The sequence below is a fragment of the Atractosteus spatula genome, chromosome 4, assembly GCF_055471065.1.
Source record: "Atractosteus spatula isolate fAtrSpa1 chromosome 4, fAtrSpa1.hap1, whole genome shotgun sequence".
Taxonomy (NCBI): Eukaryota; Metazoa; Chordata; class Actinopteri; order Semionotiformes; family Lepisosteidae; genus Atractosteus; species Atractosteus spatula.
In genome coordinates this window covers 67,345,737-67,365,271 of record NC_142709.1, presented here as the reverse complement: position 1 = coordinate 67,365,271, position 19,535 = coordinate 67,345,737, and the positions used below count along the sequence as shown (strand labels likewise).

The 19,535-nt window shown below is 38.5% G+C and overlaps 1 protein-coding gene across 1 annotated transcript; it reads right to left on the bottom strand.

Moving 5' to 3' along the window:
* On the bottom strand, positions 1 to 15,584 carry LOC148836935 (putative guanylate cyclase soluble subunit beta-2). Its single transcript, XM_088912799.1, has 16 exons — positions 15,534 to 15,584; positions 15,033 to 15,106; positions 12,978 to 13,072; positions 12,333 to 12,493; positions 11,722 to 11,821; positions 11,071 to 11,291; positions 9,192 to 9,303; positions 8,507 to 8,610; positions 7,544 to 7,760; positions 6,290 to 6,610; positions 4,755 to 4,903; positions 4,266 to 4,412; positions 3,100 to 3,254; positions 956 to 1,170; positions 598 to 720; positions 1 to 167 (listed from the first exon to the last, which is right to left on the bottom strand). The coding sequence occupies exons 1-16, from the start codon at positions 15,534 to 15,536 to the stop codon at positions 1 to 3; spliced, it is 2,364 nt and encodes a 787-aa protein (XP_088768925.1). The 5' UTR covers positions 15,537 to 15,584.
* Positions 15,585 to 19,535: the final 3,951 nt, after the last annotated feature.

The following is a 19,535-nucleotide window of genomic DNA, read 5'->3' as shown; positions in this document are numbered from 1 at the left end:
CTACAGCAGCACACAGAAATTTGATCTCACTCGCTTGCTGCCAGATCTGCTGGTGCCTGGTTCTGTGGCTGCTGGCACTGCTGTCTCCAGTGAAAGCTGATAAGGGTCATCTCGTGACTGCTGGTCGCTGTGGAGACTTCCATAGCTTTCTGAGTCACGTGTTTTGCCTGTAAACAAATTCATCTCTTTGGTGAGTAATGTACTGTAACTAAGTTACTGAGTCAATTCAGGAGAATGGGAATTCACACAAAACAAGAATGTGTGCTTTAACGTGTCACTTAGATATATTCTAATCAAGGTACATGGATGAAAAATGTCTCTGACACCTTCCTGCCATCTCCGTGTTTAATGACTGGCTGGCTGTAGAATCTCAGAGCAGGGAAACCAAACAAGGCACAACACAGTCAAACCGATGTTCACAATTAAAACACTCTTCTAAAGCAAACCAAATCAGCATTGCGACGTGCACACAAAGGGGTCGTTAAAATTATCTTGACCAAATTCCACACAGTACCTGTTGGCACATTTACACTCAAATAAAAGAACAAAATGAGGCCGGAGGATCAAAACGACTGTGAATTTTTCCAATAAGAATACCTGTCAGGTTTTTAATCTTCGGGAACGTTTTAGTGGGAGGCTGAACTTCAGCTTCTGCAGGGCTGTCTGAGTACTTCATGGCAACAGTGGGGCGACGGTCTTTGCTCAGAGGCCTCGGTATACCTTAAAGACAAATTGGAGACGTCAATGGCCTGTCATTCTAAACTCCCTGGACTGAGGACAGAGAGAGGCACAGACCAGTGCAAATGTGCACTGGTGGTCATAAACACAACTAATTACTGAAACTGCCTTCCCACACATAAATTTAAGTATTTTTTTAATTCTTCGATTTGACCTGAGGTTTGTGCAAGTCACCAAATGTCGTGCTGGTAAAAAGTTGTACTGTTTTGTATCAGACCTTGAGTTCCCGGCCTTCTTAAAGCCTCCCGCGAGAGCTCATGGAAGGACTGGGCAGATTCCCGGCCAGAGTCCGATTCTCTCAATGGTCGGCCCATGATCTCGCTGTCGGTAGCTGTGAGGTTTCCAGCCAGGAAGTAGGTGTGCATCTTCCCTTTACCTTTCACTTCAATTTCCCCTCGGTCAATGATTTTAAAACCTTTATCCTTCAATGCCCTGTAAAGGAAAAAAGAAATAGGAATTAAATCAATGTATGTTAAAATACAGCTTCTATCTGATTTGAGCTTCCATGATAGGATTTATCAATAAGACTCCAAGAATTTCAACTCCACGGGTAAGTTTTGTATAATAAGATAATACTAAAAACAAGAATTTCAGTGTTCCCGTTTTCACATTATTTCTATTTACAGAGATGTTTAGCAGCAAAAGGGTCGTTTTTCTTAAACGGGGAACTGCAGTCCCAATTCCTCAGGCCAGTTATGAAATCTCTGTAAAAAAGTAAATAAACCTATGCTATAGAAAAATGTCACGAATTTCAAATTAAGCACAAAATCGTGAGCTTTGTGAAAGTTCTGTAAATCGCCGTGTCGTCCCAAACTCCTGGTCTTGCCACCAACAAGAGCAAGAGTTCCCATGAATTGCGATGTGAAGCAGCCCTTCCTGCTCACTAGTCACTGTAATGACTGATGTAATGCGTTGTACGAGCGAATGAGTACAGGTTGTGCAGCAGCCATTTCACCACAGAAATGTTCCAATGTGATCTGCATGCAGAGTTAACAAGTAAGTAGTGTTTGTCAACAAAATCATTTTGAAGTTGAGCGCAATATTTCTATTGGGTTAAGAGATGTATTCACAAGCCTGCTTGTTTACAATGTCATAGGGGTGCATCGTGTCGCCAGAAGTTTTGAATCGCAGAATATGGGGCTGCAAATACCTGGAAATTTCATATATTTTGTGATACAAACTGGAGGTTTTTCCAAGTGACTGTGTACATTTTACTTTTACTGTGGTTAGAAATGCACTGATCAATGATGATTCTTTTTAACCCTGAAATATAAAAATAGCATTGCTGTTCCTCTTTAAACATCAACATGTCTTTACTCATAATCAAATGTAGGTACAGAGTATTGAGGCAATATCATATGGTATATTAAATGATTAAAATAGAAAAGGGAGTGTCTCTATGTAAAACAGATTTTTAAATTTATACATACTGTATACTGTAATTTCCCTTCTCTTTTCATTAACTAAAACAGAGAAATAGGTTCTTAGACGACTATAGCCCCTTTTAGATCTGTACTTCAACCCAGATTGTGACCCTAACCTAAATCATGACACAATAGCAAGAGGGTAGGCTGAGAAGTTTAATCAAATGGGGTTCACCAAGCACTAGAGAGTGCTTGAGATTAATTACACATTCTAGATCCTTTAAAAACATTCCTGCCATGCTTGACCTTTCTCCTGTGGAGATGGAAGAGACTTCTTGACAAAAGTTCTTAACCAAAAAAACAGTTTTTCAACCGGAATGCTTTTTATGTTCTCCCTGATGCATACAATGCCATTGCAATCATAATCTTTGCAACACTGAACATTTTTACAGACTATTGTCTGTGTAGACTGTATATTGTATTACTGTGACTGTGTTACTTTCATGATAATAACTTACACATTTTTTATACACTTGCAGAATGACCTGGCTAGGTGATGTCACACACCAAAACCTTTCACCTGGACTGCCAGTGAGTAGATTGCATCATGGGAAAAAGGGGCTCAGGTATTACTGACCGGAATCAATAACACGCCACAAACATTTTAGAGGTGAGAAGTGAATTGATACTATTATCTTCTTAAGACAACCTGAAAAAAACAAGCATTTACCCTCTTGTTTCCTTTAGACATTGAGCATTTTATTTTCCCTAGGGACAAATTCTGGGGCAATGTGCCCAGTCCTCAGTAAATTAATAGCAGTTACAAATTTATCCCCCAGGAAAATGAGGACTTTACATTTTTGATATGGTAAAATACCCAAATCATTATCTCAGTCATGGCTATTACACCATGCGTTCCCACTGGATGATCTGAACAGCACTAAATGCTCCCGAGACACAGCTGGTTTTCGCAGCAGGCAGGAACGCAGCCTCTTACCGATGTGCACTGGGGCTCAGGTGGATTCTGTTGGGAATGCCGTGACTTTCCATCCGTGAGGCTGTGTTCACCGTGTCGCCAAACAGGCAGTAACGAGGCATTTTTTCACCCACCACTCCAGCGAGCGCCGGCCCGGTGTGCAAGCCCACCCTAATCTGAGGAGGGCATAAAACAAAACGCACACGTCGGCGTCCGTCCGGAAAAGACAACTGATTGATCTCACAGCGTACCGGGCTCACGGGTACACGAGTAGACAAACTGCAAAATCAGCGATCCTGACAGTAACAGGCCGTGAATGGTAACCACATGATCATGCTATTCATGATCTCCAGATCCCAGTAGGGGGTTAGATCACTCAAAACTGTCACCAAGAGCACTGTTTTACAGCCCCAAACCAAGTTAATTATAAGTATTACTTAGAGCTCTGTGCCATTCATCCCGAAGGATCCCAAGTTCTTTTTCTCATATAGGAGGGGTCCCACTTCATGTAACACCCTCAGCGGGCAGTATACACCAGTGACCCCACTACACAGCAAGTCAGATGGAGCAGTGAGAAAACACCTTGCATTCCGGAGTTAACAGCTCAACTCTTGTGATGAGTGCCAGGGAATGTTTTATAACCAAAGGATCAGTATATTAATTGCTTGTCCATGGGATGGCACTTCCCACAGTACAATGTGCTTTGTAACCATGTGGGGTTTTGGTTTGTAAAAGCTGGTTCAGTGGCATGGGTACCACCCACTGAGACCAGAGAGGCACTTGCAGCAGAAACCGGATTTTGAGTTCTCGACAAGACCAGGTGAGGTCCCGCTGACTGCTGGTCCTGGATTTTCCACCAGATCAGGATTCTCCTACTGGGATCCTTAATCTGCCACCAAATGTAACATGAAGGCTTAGTTCTGATCAGCATGTCACCCAATAAAAGCATGAAAATAAATGAGGAAATTAAGACCTAAGCAATACTATTAATCTTGTGTCTGTGTCTGTGTCTGTGTCTGTGTCTGTGTCTGTGTGTGTGTGTGTGTGTGGGGGGGGGTTGGGTGGTTGAAGTGATAGGATTTTAAAGGTCACCTGTAATTGAAGCATGGTTTGAAAATGAATTAGAGCGAAGTGACTGGAATACAAAGCTCTGGAGTGTGAAGTCTGCTCCTGTTCACAGTTCTTACTTGGATAGGATCCCCTGTGACTGGGTTTGTCACTTCTCTGGCTGCGATGATCATTCCCAGTGCAAAATTGGCCACGCGTTCAGCATGACTAGACACTGGGATAGGCACCCCTCCAACCACCATGTAGGCATCTCCGATGGTCTCCACCTACGACAAAGCACTTTTAGGACTGTGTTTTATTCCTAATCATTTCCATTTTAAAGCATGGTCCGTAAGAATTTCTTTTTACTGCTAAGGCTGCTACACAGCACAAAATGCCTTAAGAATTTTTAAATGGATTATATTGAGACTCTGGGACAATTTGATTATAATTATATAAAATTTCAATAAAACTGAAACAGTTAATGGTTGCAAGAAATCAAGTCACACCTATACAGTATTTTAAATCACGAATTATTAAGCTAATCCTATAAAGAAATGGGAGCTATATAAAACATGGGTTGTTGAAAAACTTGATTTGATTTAAAGAAATATTAGCTGAATTCATACCTTGTAGACATCGTGAACAGTGGTTAACCGGTCAAATTTGAGGTACATGGAGTTCAACATGAAGACTATTTGAATTGGTTCACACTCAGAGCAGATGGTTGTGAATGTCACAACATCACTGAAGAGTACTGTACACTCTTTAAACTCGCCTGTTGAAAAGGGGGAAAACAACTGTATAATACCTTATACAACTCTCAACAAATGAACAAAAATACACGATAATACAGCATTAGCAAGTATGACTAGTCGCCAATGTGAACAGGTAGCACTATTTTTCTTTCTTTTTGATGCGTCTACATGTGGTTTCAAGACTACACTTGTTAGCAGAAAAAGCCTTTATAGAATGCCATTTCAAAAGAATATAACATGACACATTGGTAGTGAGACAAATGAGGACACAGCAGTTAAAGTGATAAAACTAAGGAGTTTTTTCACAAAAACAGTAGCATGTCTGTAACAAGACATTTTAAACTACACACACTGTGGCAACTGGAAACAGTCAGTCCTTATGATTTGGAATTTGATGATTTGAATATGTCTTGCAAAAGTTAAAAATGTGAAAATTCTAAACCTGAGTATAGGAATCCTCTTTCATATAATATATTAACCTTATTGGTGGGTTGGAAAAATGTATTTTCCAATACTATGCACATTTTATATAGTGTACCCTTTGTGAATGTGTTGCACTCCATTCCAGAAACCGCCTGACTGTGCTGAAGTCTGTGTTGTGCTTCAAAGTGGAGCCACAATTCTGCTTTTCATGTGCTGACTGACACATTGCTGCAGGCGCCTGGAGCTAACATATCCCAGATCTCATCAAATATGTAGGCTTCTGTGGAACATTTGAGAGATTATTAGACCATAGTCTTATGGATAACTTGTTTCTTTCATTGGAGTCAGGGAGTAGGTGAGCATTGTGTTTGAAGGAGACTAGGTTTCCAGTGTGAGATAACAATCTACTGATTAGCTTTCTGGCGTCCTGCGTGATGCTGGGATGTCCTCCCATAATTCAGCACAATTTACACACAAAATTATGTGGCAATTTGAGTACAAAAGCAAAGTAATTGAAAAATAGGACAAAGTACATATCTTCAACTTAGTACGGTCAGGAAAAAATACATTAATTTCATTCAAGACTTTGTCACATTTAAATGTGTAGATTACAGGTGCACTGTTGCTTAGCAGATTTACCTAATAAAGCCAAGAGCTACCATGCCAGGTGAGGAGAACTGTGATAACACATGAGGGCTTGTCTTCAAGGTCCTGCAAGCTTGTATTATTGTCATCCCTCCAAATAAAGATAGTAAAGTGTTCCAATTTTGTTTAAGGATGGTTGTACTACTGCTGTAAGTGTATGATCATTCCAAAAGGAATACAGTACTTAAACAGCTTTTATTAATACATATGTCTAATCCTTTGTACTAAAATTTAAATCAAATCCAGTGGCTGTTTTAGTTTAGTGCTCAGCAATATGGATGAGACACCGTGTGACGTTAGAGATGATGTGTCCTGTCTCTCAGGCCAGTGTCATTCACCTGCCTCGACTTTCTTTCCCTCCTTCAGCTGATTGGCAACGTGCTTGGGCAGCATAGCGTAAAGGAGGGCCTCCGTCTTCTTCTTCTCCTCCTCCAGGTGCTTGGAGAGGATGCGCAGCTCCTCCTTCTTGCGTTCCAGCTGGTTGGACAGCTCCATCTCCGCGAGTCTCTGCTGGTTGAGGAGGATCAGGTCTCTGGTGACGTCGTGGGGCGCGATGTCGGAGATGTGCATCCGCCTCTCCTCCAGCTCCTGTAGGCTCCGCAGGAGTGGGGAGGCCAGGTACAACATGCTCTGCAAAGAGTCCATCCACACCATCTGGCCTGGATAAGCAACCACAACACAGCAGGCTGGACAATAGGCTTCAGGCAAGACTAGAAAATTCCTGATCGGTACTCCCAGCTGAAACATACATATACATATATGCCATATTGTACAAAGACTTTCCGCGTTTCAAAGCTTCTGTGGTTTCTAGTGGCTTTGTCCATGAAAAAAACATAAAAGAAGCCCAAGGGATACAATATCAAAACTTTGTTACACGAATCCTGTGCCACTCAGTGGAACCTGAATAAGATTGTACTAACTCAGTAGTTGAGTAAAAAGTGATGGGATTTAGGAAGGACATGGACATTTTAAGAATTAATTTGCTGAAAATGCAGATTTAATATAGGTCAACAGCTTAGGTCAACATATGGGTTTCAAGCTTTTTTATCCCAAGATGCCTTCCACACTTACTCTGGAATGGGTGTCCCACATTTCCCTCTCCTTTGACTTCCTTTTTCATATCCCCCTTCCAATTTTCACTCTCTCTTTGTTTTCCTTATGCTTATTTTCCTGCTCTGTCACTAATTCCCACACACCTGAAGAAATTCCCACAATCAAAGTGTTGTGTTTTTAGTTATTTCCTTTTTACTTTTCAGTGTGCCATTAACCTTCATTCCTTGTCAAGGGCCATAGTAAAATAATACCAATTACTCTAATTTTGTGAACTATCACACATTTCCCTCCTGGACTGGAATAATTTGGAGGGCACTGTTTTGATTTTTAAAATCATTTTATGTCACAGGCATTTGTGAAGACTGGTTTCAACTATGCTCCTCAAGCATTTGTTTGCTCAAATAGATATAGGATTTCTATTAATTTTATTCATTACTAACTAACCCACAGTTAACACACTTTTCACATATCTGAATACATGAAAAAGTTTAAACATTATGTTTATTCTATCCTATTTACATCTTAGATGTCTTTTTTACCTCGTAATTCTAACATTGGGCACCTCCTCCAGGATTTAGGCATCATATCTCTTTTAGTTCTCAGGACAAATTGGCTGTTGATGAACTTCCTCACACTGGATATGGTGAAAGTCACTTCTGGGTGGATGATAGTGAAATACTGGTCAAGATGAATGCCCATGGTCTGCAGTCCAGGAACAATCTTCTGAATGTTTACTCCTGCCTGTTTCACCCTGAGCTGAAAACAACCAGCACGAAAACAATTGCGGTTTTTCCTGTTCTTTGTTCTAAAGGTTCTTAAGAGATAATGTGGGCCATCTTTACTATTTCATTCACATACATTTATTAGATGTTCAGAAAAGATCTAAATATTTTCCCTGTAGCTTAATAAATATCACAAATCAATTGAAGAGCAGATTCTTATCAGACTTTTTGTGATACATGTAAGTAAATGTATCTTATAGTATTCTAACTGTCTTTCTCTCACAATACTATTTGTAAGAGCGTGTTTTAATAACTACTTAATAAACTAATCAATACCAAAGGAGTAATCAACTGAAATGATAATTTCCAGTATGTATACAATATGCCAGTTTGGAAAAGCAGTTTGTGGTTAATTAAAAACCAAACATACTGTCATAACCAACTCCCAATGGGCAATGTGAGTTTACAGTTTGTACACGTAAATGTATTTCAACAGCCAGATTTGTTTATTTTTTATTATTCTTTTCTTTTATAGTGGTTGACGCATGCAAATTAATCATAATTAAAGAGAATTATAAGAGCAAGCCTTATTTATGCTAGCTATTAGCCTGTAGCTTCCATGAAGACTACATGCAAATGTGACCCAGTTAGTACTATTTAAGCAAAATTTGCATTGTGCAATAAGCAAGGTGCCCTTTGGAGACACGTTACACATACTACACTGCAACTGCATCTTTAAATTGGCATAATTTTCTATTAATGCAACACAAAGTGACTTACCTCCTCATCAAACACAATGTGGAAGGGGAAAGCATTACAGAATGTTTTTAAATCTATGCACAGTGTTTCTGGATAAACGGGCTCAAATCCTCTCAAGAGTTTGCCTAGAATTAGAAAAGAAGAGCTGATTTGAGTTCAGGACTACCACACGGGTGGGGTGAAATTTTGTGACAATGCACCTTTGGTGTGCAAAGTTTTGTTTTCATTCAGATCAGGGTTTATGTAAACGGAATTATAAAATGGTTGGTTCGCCTAATTTTTTCAGTTTTTACATACAATAAATAAAGAACAGCAATAAGACAAAAGTATCGCCATACAAAATATAGAAAAGCATTTAAAAGTTGTAGCTATGTTTGCAGGTTCTGTACTATTTCATTTTGTAGTTGTTTGTTTCTACTGTTTCCATTTTCCATTTCCAATTTTAATTATTTTTGTTGTCAAAATACAGTATGTCAATTTGTTTTCAGTAAATGTATTCATGCATCAGTTTTATTACCATTTTATATTTTCCCCACCAATTATGCAATATATATGACTACTATCCAGGGGGTACTTCCCGCTTGTGCCCTGGGTCTGCTGTGCTACACTCTGGCTCATGTGACCCTCTATAGGTCCTGGAGAAAGTCCTGGGTGGATGCATGTTTAATATGTTTTGCATGAAGTTGATATGAGAAGTAAATCGAACCTTTGCCCAGCTTCACAATTCCTCTGACGGTTTCCCAGTGGTTTTTCTTCATGGGACACGCTACGGTCTGATTGTCTTTGCTTCTGATTCTGTGCATTGATTTTTCAATATCCTAAACAAAAGCAAAACCCAACATGAAAAAGAAAATCCTGATTTTATCTGGGAGCTGATTTTTCAAAGTATCGGACATCAGTGTCCTTGGATCTTGGATTGAAGGAAATGTAGTGGAGCTTTTTTTCACGGGCAAAGGTACTTTGACAGGTCTGCACTGCTGCCTCACTGTGGGCCTGGGACCTGGTTTTGATTCTGGCCTGGGGCTTTTCTGGCCTGGCCTGGCGAAGTTTGCATGTTCCCTTTAAGGTTGCGTGGGTCTTCTTGGGTTTCCTCCCCCAGGCGAAAGCCATGTTGTCTAGGGTAATTGATGCCCCTCAGTTGTCCCCTGCAAGTATGTGAATAAAGCCTGTGATGGGCTGGGCATATCCTGCCTTGTGCCCTTTGTCTGCTGGGTAAGGCACCAGCTCCAGCCATGTATTAGACTAGGAGGTTATTGAAATGGATAGATGACACTTTGGTACTTTGAAAGGCTAATAGTAAGGGCTGCCATTATAAAACTTTTAAAAGCAGCTTTGCACAGCACTATCTCATGATTTATTTCTGTTTTTTTAGCTGTTCCTGAACCCCAAAATCAGAAAACCGTATATCAGTATATTATAACTCTATGCGTGTCAACTGATGTTTTTCATAAGAAGGAACCAGATATGAAATATCTAGCACCTGGTTTTGGCTGGTACTCCAGCCCGAGCTAATAAACCCTGAAATGGCTCCATCTTTCCTTTTATGCCTGCAAGAAAAAAAATCTCTTATGCCATTTCAACACAGCACAGCTGTGCTTCAACACAGCTTTCTTAAATTCTTAACTATTAAAGATCACTGATTATAAACAAATTCTATCTACACACACTGCACAAGTGCAAAAGAAACCACAGGCAGCGGCTTTATCTGGTTCGATCTGCAAATTCCCATGTGTCACCTCCAGAGGAATGTGCTGCTCTGAGCTCCCCTGATTAATTAAGCATCAGTCATCTCCAGAGTTATTTCATACTTCATATCGCAAAAGACCTGCAATCACATCTCCTGATTTATGTTTATCAGTCAACTGCAACTGAAATCAATGTGTCAGCTCGGGGGAGATTCCTGGCTGTTAACAAAAATGTAATCAACACCACCATTAGGACAGCCAGAGACATGCCTGTTCATTAGCTAGATGTATCACTCCCCTTGCAAAACAGAAGAGCCTGTTTTCTAGTTCCAGGTGTCAGGCAGATCAATTTATGTGTGTTTTTTGCCTAGTTCCAGCAACATTAGGGACTGCTTTAGTTAAAAGCATAGGGTCAATGTATCTATTGGCTTACTAGATATGTGGCAACAGATACTGTACAAATACATTTTAATCCAGTCAGTACTGGGGAATTATGCAATCTAATCAACTTTTGAATTTTGCTATTTAGACCTGGCTTGAGTTGGGTCACTTTTATTTAGAGTGGGCTATTTTTCTAAGCAGGACTTGGTCTTGTATTTTGCGGAATTAAAACATGGTGATAAAAAAGTTAAATTTATCCTGATCCAACATGCTTGTGATGATGATGATTCTTTTACTTTGTGTCATTTTCTTCAGTGGCCTTCATCCAAAGATGTATAAAATGGTAAACATGAGCAAATGTGGGTCTGCCCAAATGTGTGTTCAGATGTTGTCTTCTTGTGTGTTTTAAACTGAGCACAGTGGGATGAGCTACAAAACAGATGCATATAACGCACAACAAAAAGACTATAGTTTTGGCCTGTGAAGCCCCGTGCAAAGGTTCTGACATTCACTAATTACCTCTTTGTTCAACTGCTTTTCACTTTGTCGGCGAGAGTTTGCGAGGTACTGGGGAGTAGCAGATAATTTGCTCCGTCTCTTGTTTGTAAAGGCTGGTTTTTGAGTCACAAGGAAAACTATATGTTCCTTCTTCCCCGTCCTTTCCTCTTCTTCCATTTGATTCACTATTTCCATTGTGATTTCGCTGTTGAAAAAGTCTTTTGCCACAGCTCCAATTATGCCTGTTCAAAAACAGAAGAAAGGGGATGTGAAAATGCACATCCAGAAAGAAAAAAATTGTCTTTTGACAGGATGACGTCAAAGGAAGGCACTTGCTTTAAGAGTTAATTGAGTAATGTTTCAGCTATATATTAATGAATAAAATGCCCAGATATAGAAAGTTGAAAGAAAAAAATGTGTAAAATGAAGTTCAATTTGAACGAGTGTCTGTTTTTTCTTAATGCATTCAAAATGTCAAGTGTGCCCCTTTAAGATAGAATTAAATGAAATTTAAATAATCTAATAAAAATCCAGATTTGCCCCTGGGTTTACACTGAATGCAAGAAAGCATTCTGTGGCAAGTGGAAGGCCTTGGGCAAGCAGTTAGCAACTGACTGGAGGGCTGATATTCTGATTCCAGGCCTGGACGAGAGAGGCACTTAGCTGTCGGACCTGGAACAATGTGACACAGCCCTCGTCGATCGGAATAGTAGTGCAAGTGCATTGTGCCATCTTCGATTTTCTCCACTCTGAATGAGGGAGCATTCATCTCCTAAAATGTAAAACAGGTCAAGTGGAAAAAGGGTGAATAGGAGAGCCCTTGAGTAAGTAAAGATAGAGCTTTTCACTACACTCGGCATCGAAGTGCCTGTTGGGCCATCAGTGAAACAATCTGCTCATTTCTTTCAAACCAGTTGCCTAGCCCTTACATACAGATGTCTGTTTCACTCACATGACAGAGGGCTCTAGTCCTGAAACAAATTGTTGGATGTTTTATCTAGTGATTGTTATCTTTTCACATGTAGTGTTTAAACATTTAACTCTTACTACGTTCCTATCGCCAGAAAGATCAAAAGTAGCATTACGAGCAGGTGCGTTCAGAGAATTCCAATTCAAGGCCCAAAATGTTTCATACGGAAAAGTCAGTGAGAGCATTTCTCAATTCAGCACACACACACTGAAGACATCAACTGGTACCAGACCAGCTGATGTAACCCCCAGTTTGTACTTGATGTACTAAGTGCATCTCTTCACATCACTGTACATGTGAGGCATTGACGTACCTGATAAGAGAGGGACAAGTAGCTATGTAGTGCATCCAGGTTTTCGATAAAGTCAAAAAGGTTTCCGCCTAGCGTCCTGAGCATGTGGTCATAGCCAGATCGCTTGCAAAACTCAAAGAAATACTCCCCAAACTGTTTCAGGACGACATCGGGTGCAACATCTTTAAGAAAGAGTGAGAGAAAGTCCAAGTACTCATTTGCTTTAGTATTTCTAACAGCTGAAACTATACCTGAAACTTACAATAAGACCCATTGGAAGAATATATTGTGTTAAACAATATAACATTTGAAGTTTATTTTTTGAGCAGGAGTCAAAAACGTTTCGAATTTACATGTTGTTGTTTCTCACTCATATTTGGAAATACACTATATTGGAATGGCCAATGTGGTAGAGCAATTATTTCCAAACACAAATATTCATACCATTCCTTCAATGCACAATTTTGGTTCCCCCTCATCAGATGCTGGAGTTTTAAGCTCCATTCGTAACACAGTTTCCCTTTTAATGGAGGTTCTTCAGAGCAACCCCTAATTTTTGCTGTCTGTTACAGGTGCTGTGAATGTTTATTTTACGTTGAGGTGTAATGTATAGGAAACACAGAGATTAAGTCAAATGTATCGCCCTGTCAACTGTGTCCATCTTACCCAAGAGTTTGCAGGTCTCTTCTACTAATCTCATTGTGATGTCATCTTTGTACACCTCAAATGTCATAAATGTATCCTGAACCCCAGCTTCAAGCCTGTAATGCAAAAGAAAGGCTAAAACAAAGCAAACACTATGATGCTGACCACTATTCTGTACCTGGCCTGTACTCAATAAAGTGTCAAAGCGCTGCCCTTATCTGGTTAATGAAAGGTTCCACCTCAATAGCAAAGCAGTGGCCAGTTAGTAAGCTCCTTCCTTTAACCATGAGATTTTAAAACATGATGGCTGTTGTCCATAATACTTTACAAATATTCAGAGTCTAGATTTTGTCCATGATGAAAATGGTTAGGAATATACTTATATCTTTGAGTCATTCAGTCTAATATTTTGCAAAGCTTTGTACCACCAACTGATAATTGTCTTTCCATGTGTGGAAAACGACCTGTTAAAAGAACAATAATCTTGCTAGCTAATGCCACATTAAGAGTCCTTATTGTACTATTTCATTAATGAAAATGTTAATACAGAGTAATCTTTAAGGTAAAAGACAACATCAAGAGATGTTTAGTTTTTATAAATGTGTACTCCTTTTATGAGGTAATCCCTCATAAATGAGTCAAAGCTGTGCAGCAACTAATTGCCATAATTATGTTTCATTTTATTTCTGACTGTTTAACACAATACTTTATTTAGTTGTCTACAATAATCTGATGGAAATTAAATTAGAACTAAATACTCTTCCTTTGATCGACTCAAAAGGCCACGCAATCCATTTTAAATGTGCCTTAGCAAGGATAACAATAATGCCTAATCATGTTTCAACCTCCTGCTTCATTTTTTAGAACAGGGCTTTCAAAATTAATACATGGATTTTGTGTAAATTAATCACTTAATTAAAAAAAAATCCACAAAATGTACTTGGTGATTTCAGGTTAAATAACACATCAGCTTTTTATCAGCACAGTTATTTACAAAATATTCCCTGTTAAAGTGCTAATGAAGTATTAGTCTATTAGGCAAACCTGTAATAGTTTTGTGAATGCTAAGGAATGTTCTCAGATGTACGCCATCAAGAAAACTAAAATCTGACATATATAAAGGTAACAAAAAATTCAATGAATATTTAATCAAACCTATGTATTAAATGCATCTTCTCTTTCCCTGAAGTGTAATGAAACATATGGTCCCCATAATATCAGTCATCAAAATCAACTTTTCTTGACAATACTTTTTTACATGAACTGAAGCTATCACACACAAATTCTCAAAACACTGCTTTCATAACCTAAAACTGTTGTTTCTATTGACAATGGACAAAAAAACACAGTGCTAATATTTGATGCACTGTGTCTTAACCACTCAAAACGCTCTTTATTGCCAAACCTATATTTTCCAATTTGCAAGATCCTTGAAGAAAATGTTATCATTTCCTCCAACTGTCACAGATGCCATGTCACTATGTCATTATTTGTAATACATTATACTGTTTAACAGCAAGATAATTTTTATTAAAATAAATATATATATACAGTTTACATCCCATGAGGAAATGTGTTGCACTGCCAGCAGGCATTAAAGGAATTGAAGAGGTATGGCGAGCTAAGAGACAAACCAGCTTTATCAAATTTTATCTGAAATTTCAGCCAACAATCATGATGCATAAAAAAGCAAATATCTTTGTCCAGTTGTTTACGGTCATGCAGATAAAATCAGCACTTCCAAGCAACCAATGTCTTTACAAGGTGAAACTATGGTTTCAGCAACGTAAGTATCCTTTTAGCCAGACAAAGTACGTAAATATATTTGGCCCTGAAAAATTATCTTACTGGTACTTTGTAACACAAACGTAAAACAATATTGAATTTGTGTTGTGCTGTACATCAGCGATTAACCAGCATAATGAATATCATCTACGCCACCTTCTGGTTGTTCAATAAAGCAGCAGTTAAGACATCATTACCATCGAGCAAATTATAGGTCATCAAAGACTCACAGTATGGTGTAGGAAAGAGTTACTTACTGTAGACGAACTGTAAAATCAATGTGAAAATTACCTTAGCTTGTCCCATGTTTCTTCTCCGAATTTGTCAATTACCAAGGATTTTAAACACGTGTTAATAAATCCATACTACGAAAAAAAAAATACAGACTTTATTATGCCGTTTTTTTTACACTTTTACACTGTATTTTTGCTCTGTAGCTCTGGTTATTCCAAGTCAATCCATCTGTACTTTATAGATTTGTAGTACGAATTTGTTCTGTAATTTGGATAGTTTAAAATAATTTACGTTGAAAACCAAATAATTAAATAATGTTAGCAATTAGCACAGCAGGCGAGGATCTTTACAAACCATTTAAACACGAAGAGATTAAGAGATGTACTGCGTGGTGTGGTTCATTAATACAAGCAGGACGACGCTGAAACGCATTCAACCTCTTAAAATGAAAATAAAATGAAAAATATCAAAGCATTTGTTCTGATACATGTCTAATGTCTATGCTCAAGTTCTTTGAATACGTTAACTAAAATCAAGCCATCTCAATAAACAACTTACCATCTCCAGAAGACAATTGGTGATTTAGTTCCATCCAGTTTGCCAAAGATGAATGACTTGGGTATTCGTTTTTTTTCTCCTTCACACTAGTAACATTGCAAGTATAATCTGACAAATCCAATTCAAGAAAATATACCTTAACCTTCCTTTGAGTAAAGGAGACCTCGGAAAAAAGTAGTGCACATTTTTTATCCTCAAAATACTGTTTTGTTGTGGTGATTCTGTTTTTTTTTTCCCGCAAAAGCGATTTTAGATGGATTTATATAATAACATATTAAGGCTCCTGTTCCGGTACTCCACAGTCTCGCAGAGTAAAAAGTGTTGATGGATTTGTGAGAACAGTCTTTTGAAAGAAAATCACAGATCTGTCAATCTGCGATTTCCGCCGGTCTCTCCGGATTCAGGCAATGCGCCAGAACGTTGCTTACTATACGTACGCTGTCCACTTAGCTGAGGTGCTGAAATAATTTGAATGCGTGACCCAAGGTGAAGATAACTCTAGGGGCTTTTTTTTAAACGGGTAGGTGCCATGTTTTAAATAGCTGTTCTTTCTTTGCGTCTTTCTTTCTTTAAAGCGCTGCCTTAATCTAGACTGGAATGCTCTAGTAAATTTATTTTTCGCACAGTCTATTAATAAGATCCCGTGTATTTAATAACGAACAAAAAAATTGGCAGCTAACGATGATGGGGGCACTCGATTTCATCGCTTCTTGAACTGCTTAAGACTACCTGTAAATTGCAAGTGTTTATAGTAACGACGTGCTCCTGAATTCTGAATTCACATTGATCATTTGCAATTCCTTGGTCTGAAACAGGACTCCCATCGTTAAGAGGTTCTTAGACAAAACAGAATCACTCATGAGAGCTGACTGTACACGACCTTGCCTTTAAAATCAACGTACTGTAAAGCCAGTCTCTTAGACATCTTTCCAAAGTCATTAAATCAAGCTGTGGGTAATGCAAAGCTCAAACGCAACAGACCTCGGAGGAAGGGTCTCTCCTGTCTTTCTTCCATCTGCCCAAATTCTGCAAAACTGCTCTCAACAGTCATATCGTAGATACAGATGTCCATCTGGAGTGTTAATCATAGATTTATTATTAAATAATAACTCGGTTTCTTTTTTTAGTAATTCTTTAATGGGCCATGTTTGCTTCCCATTTTTGCAGCAGGTGTGTAGGAAAGCAAAATTAAGGCCTGGAAGAAAAAAGTTCAGCACTCCAGTTGCGGTTGTTTGTAGGCGCGGGCGGGGGGTGTTTGTTCAGTTGGATTAGAATGATGTGCTTGAATCTGATCGAGGCTTTGCACCCTGTGGTCGGTTTCACGCTGCATTTGGGCTTAGGGATTCCTATACACGGCAGTTACATCACAGGATCCAGTGCTGCCTCGTTGACGGAGCCCGTGTATGGATGATGAGTATCTGGGTTATCCAGTTTCACTCCTGGAGAAGCAAAGCTCTTGGTTCTTGAGATAATTCTCTGTAATATGCTTCCCACCTCCAATATTACACAGACAGGCAAGAGCTGTCAGATCTGTAAAGGTTTGATGTACCTCAGAAAATACAAAAAATAAAAGACTGTAATTTGTCTATACTACTACAGTATTACCGACTACCACTAACACTACAAATATTTACATACAAAATCGACTGGTAAACATCTCCCTCTGGCGTCGCAAAGCTTTATTGCATCTCCTAACCTGGAAGAGATGATCTTGGTAATTCCGCTTCAGAATTCCTCAGACAAAAAACGTTTTATAAACAATCATATCTAGACCAAATTCGAAAATACAACAAAATAATTTCAAAAGTATGGGTGACCTGCAGAGGGTATTCTGCACCAGAAGCACAACCACACACCTGATGAAGTAGAAAAAATAAGAAGCTGTATCATCAATTGAATGAAGGGGGGAGTCCGATTGTGAAATTTTGAAATTTTATCGTATACTGCAGAGTTAGCACCTACAGTATACATTTACGGTCGATAGCATGGTGTGTTAAATGTGTTATCGGGACAGTGGTTAAACTGTATCTCAGATGAATGTGTTAACTCCTTTAGCACAGGTTTCCTAGTACAGTACGTGTACCACATTAGTTTGGAAAGATGTTTTGTCCAGAGGAAAGAGTGCCACCTACTAGTCCACAACTGGCACTTATAGCAACAACCGTTTGCGAGTCATTGCTGTTTCTTTAATTTCGGAATGATCTGTTTGCATTTGACCATTTTCTGATCAATGCATCTATACATCTAGAGAATTACATATTACTTTGTGTATTAATATGCAAATTAAATAAAAGGTTGTGGAAAAAAGCTGAACACCCTGGAGCCTGACGTTTTAGTATAGGGCTATATGTATAATAATTGCCACAGATACACCTTCTTTCCCCCAAAATGGGTTTGTATTAATACATTTAAAAAATTGCTGTTGTTCTGTATACTTCTGGAGAGCAGTTGAATGACTTAATTGGAGCCGAAAGCAATTTAAAACGAGAGACATCTGCTAAGGAATTCTAATTACAGGAGATATTCAAAATGACCTTCATGCCGTATCATTGAACATATCAATTCACTTGCCCAAACCTCATCCAGCTGCAAGGAAGAAAAGTCCTCCAGGTTTCCCATGAGGAAATATCAAGGAGTGTTAGATGATCCTGAAGGTCATTTGAACAGGGCCTTCGCAAAAACTTCACTGTCCTTTAAATAGGTTTTAAAACCTAGTTTCCACGTGTGAAACACTGTGCATTGTCGACTAGAACTTACAGACCTTCATTTAGACGTTAATCAAGGCATGAGCTCAACATTATTCACGTTTTCTTTGGTAAAAGAAGCTTAATCTCAACTTTCCAGTATTTGGACTTGCCATTGTTTGAAGTGGAACACTGAATTTTCAACAACGCGTTCTGTTTGCAAAATGAGGGAAAAAAGACAGTTCTGTTGACCGGATGGATAATGCATACAAGTGGAACAAGACTATTTGCTCTGAAGCTAATTCTAAAGGACAGCTGTGCACCTACGACTGCCACACATGATTGAAAATTGGACACTGGATTGAGCAGGCACTTAGTCATGCTTAAAATGAAATGAGGAATTATTGACAGAACCTTTATACTACAAAACGAATCCTTAAACAAAACCTGTGAAAGCACAGATCAGTTTAATTCTGAAACTTATAGTTTTGGTGTCACTTGTGGTTATAATTAATTATTCAATTAGCTATTAATTAATAATCAGAATAATTATAGTAGTAATAATCATCTTTTTTACACTTCTTTGGGTGTAATAATCATCATCTTTATTTTACATAGTTCCTTGAAGAACAAACATTTTTCAAAGTGCTGCACAGTTGTACAAAAGTAACACACGTGACAGATTAAATTGGCCAAATAAAATCAAGATTAAAATAAAATGGTGCACTCTAAGAAGAAAATATAAAGAAACAGACCTTTCAGGGATTCTTTGGAATATCCACAGTCATAGACTCTGTGAGAATGAATGCCAGAGTTGTGATGCTCCATGAGAGAACGCGTTATCATCCTCTGTGTGACACCTGTTCATAGGTAGAAGAGGAAGACCTTATTTTGTAGATTTCAGATTAAATGTTGAACTACACTCATGCAAAACACCCTTAAGATAACCTCCATCTAGGCCATTCAGTTCCTTATTTGTAAGCAGGAGAACTTTAAAGGCTTCTCTTAAAAGGGTTAAATGTTGAAGCAGAGCGGTTTTAGTTAGAGAACACACCACAGAAATCTCAACGTACTGATGTTTATTTAGTACCTTAGCAGATACAATAAGTTTTACAACAATCTAATATGTATTAAATAAAGGTAATTATCAAATTTTTAACATTGGATGGAGTAAGGATCTCAACTGGACAATGTTGTATAGATTACAAAAACATACATTTTTGTGTTGTCAAATGTCAATACAAGATCATAAATTAACACAAAAGCTTCTTTAGTCAAAGGTTTACATTCTGCACCTTTAAGAACAACACTGAAATCA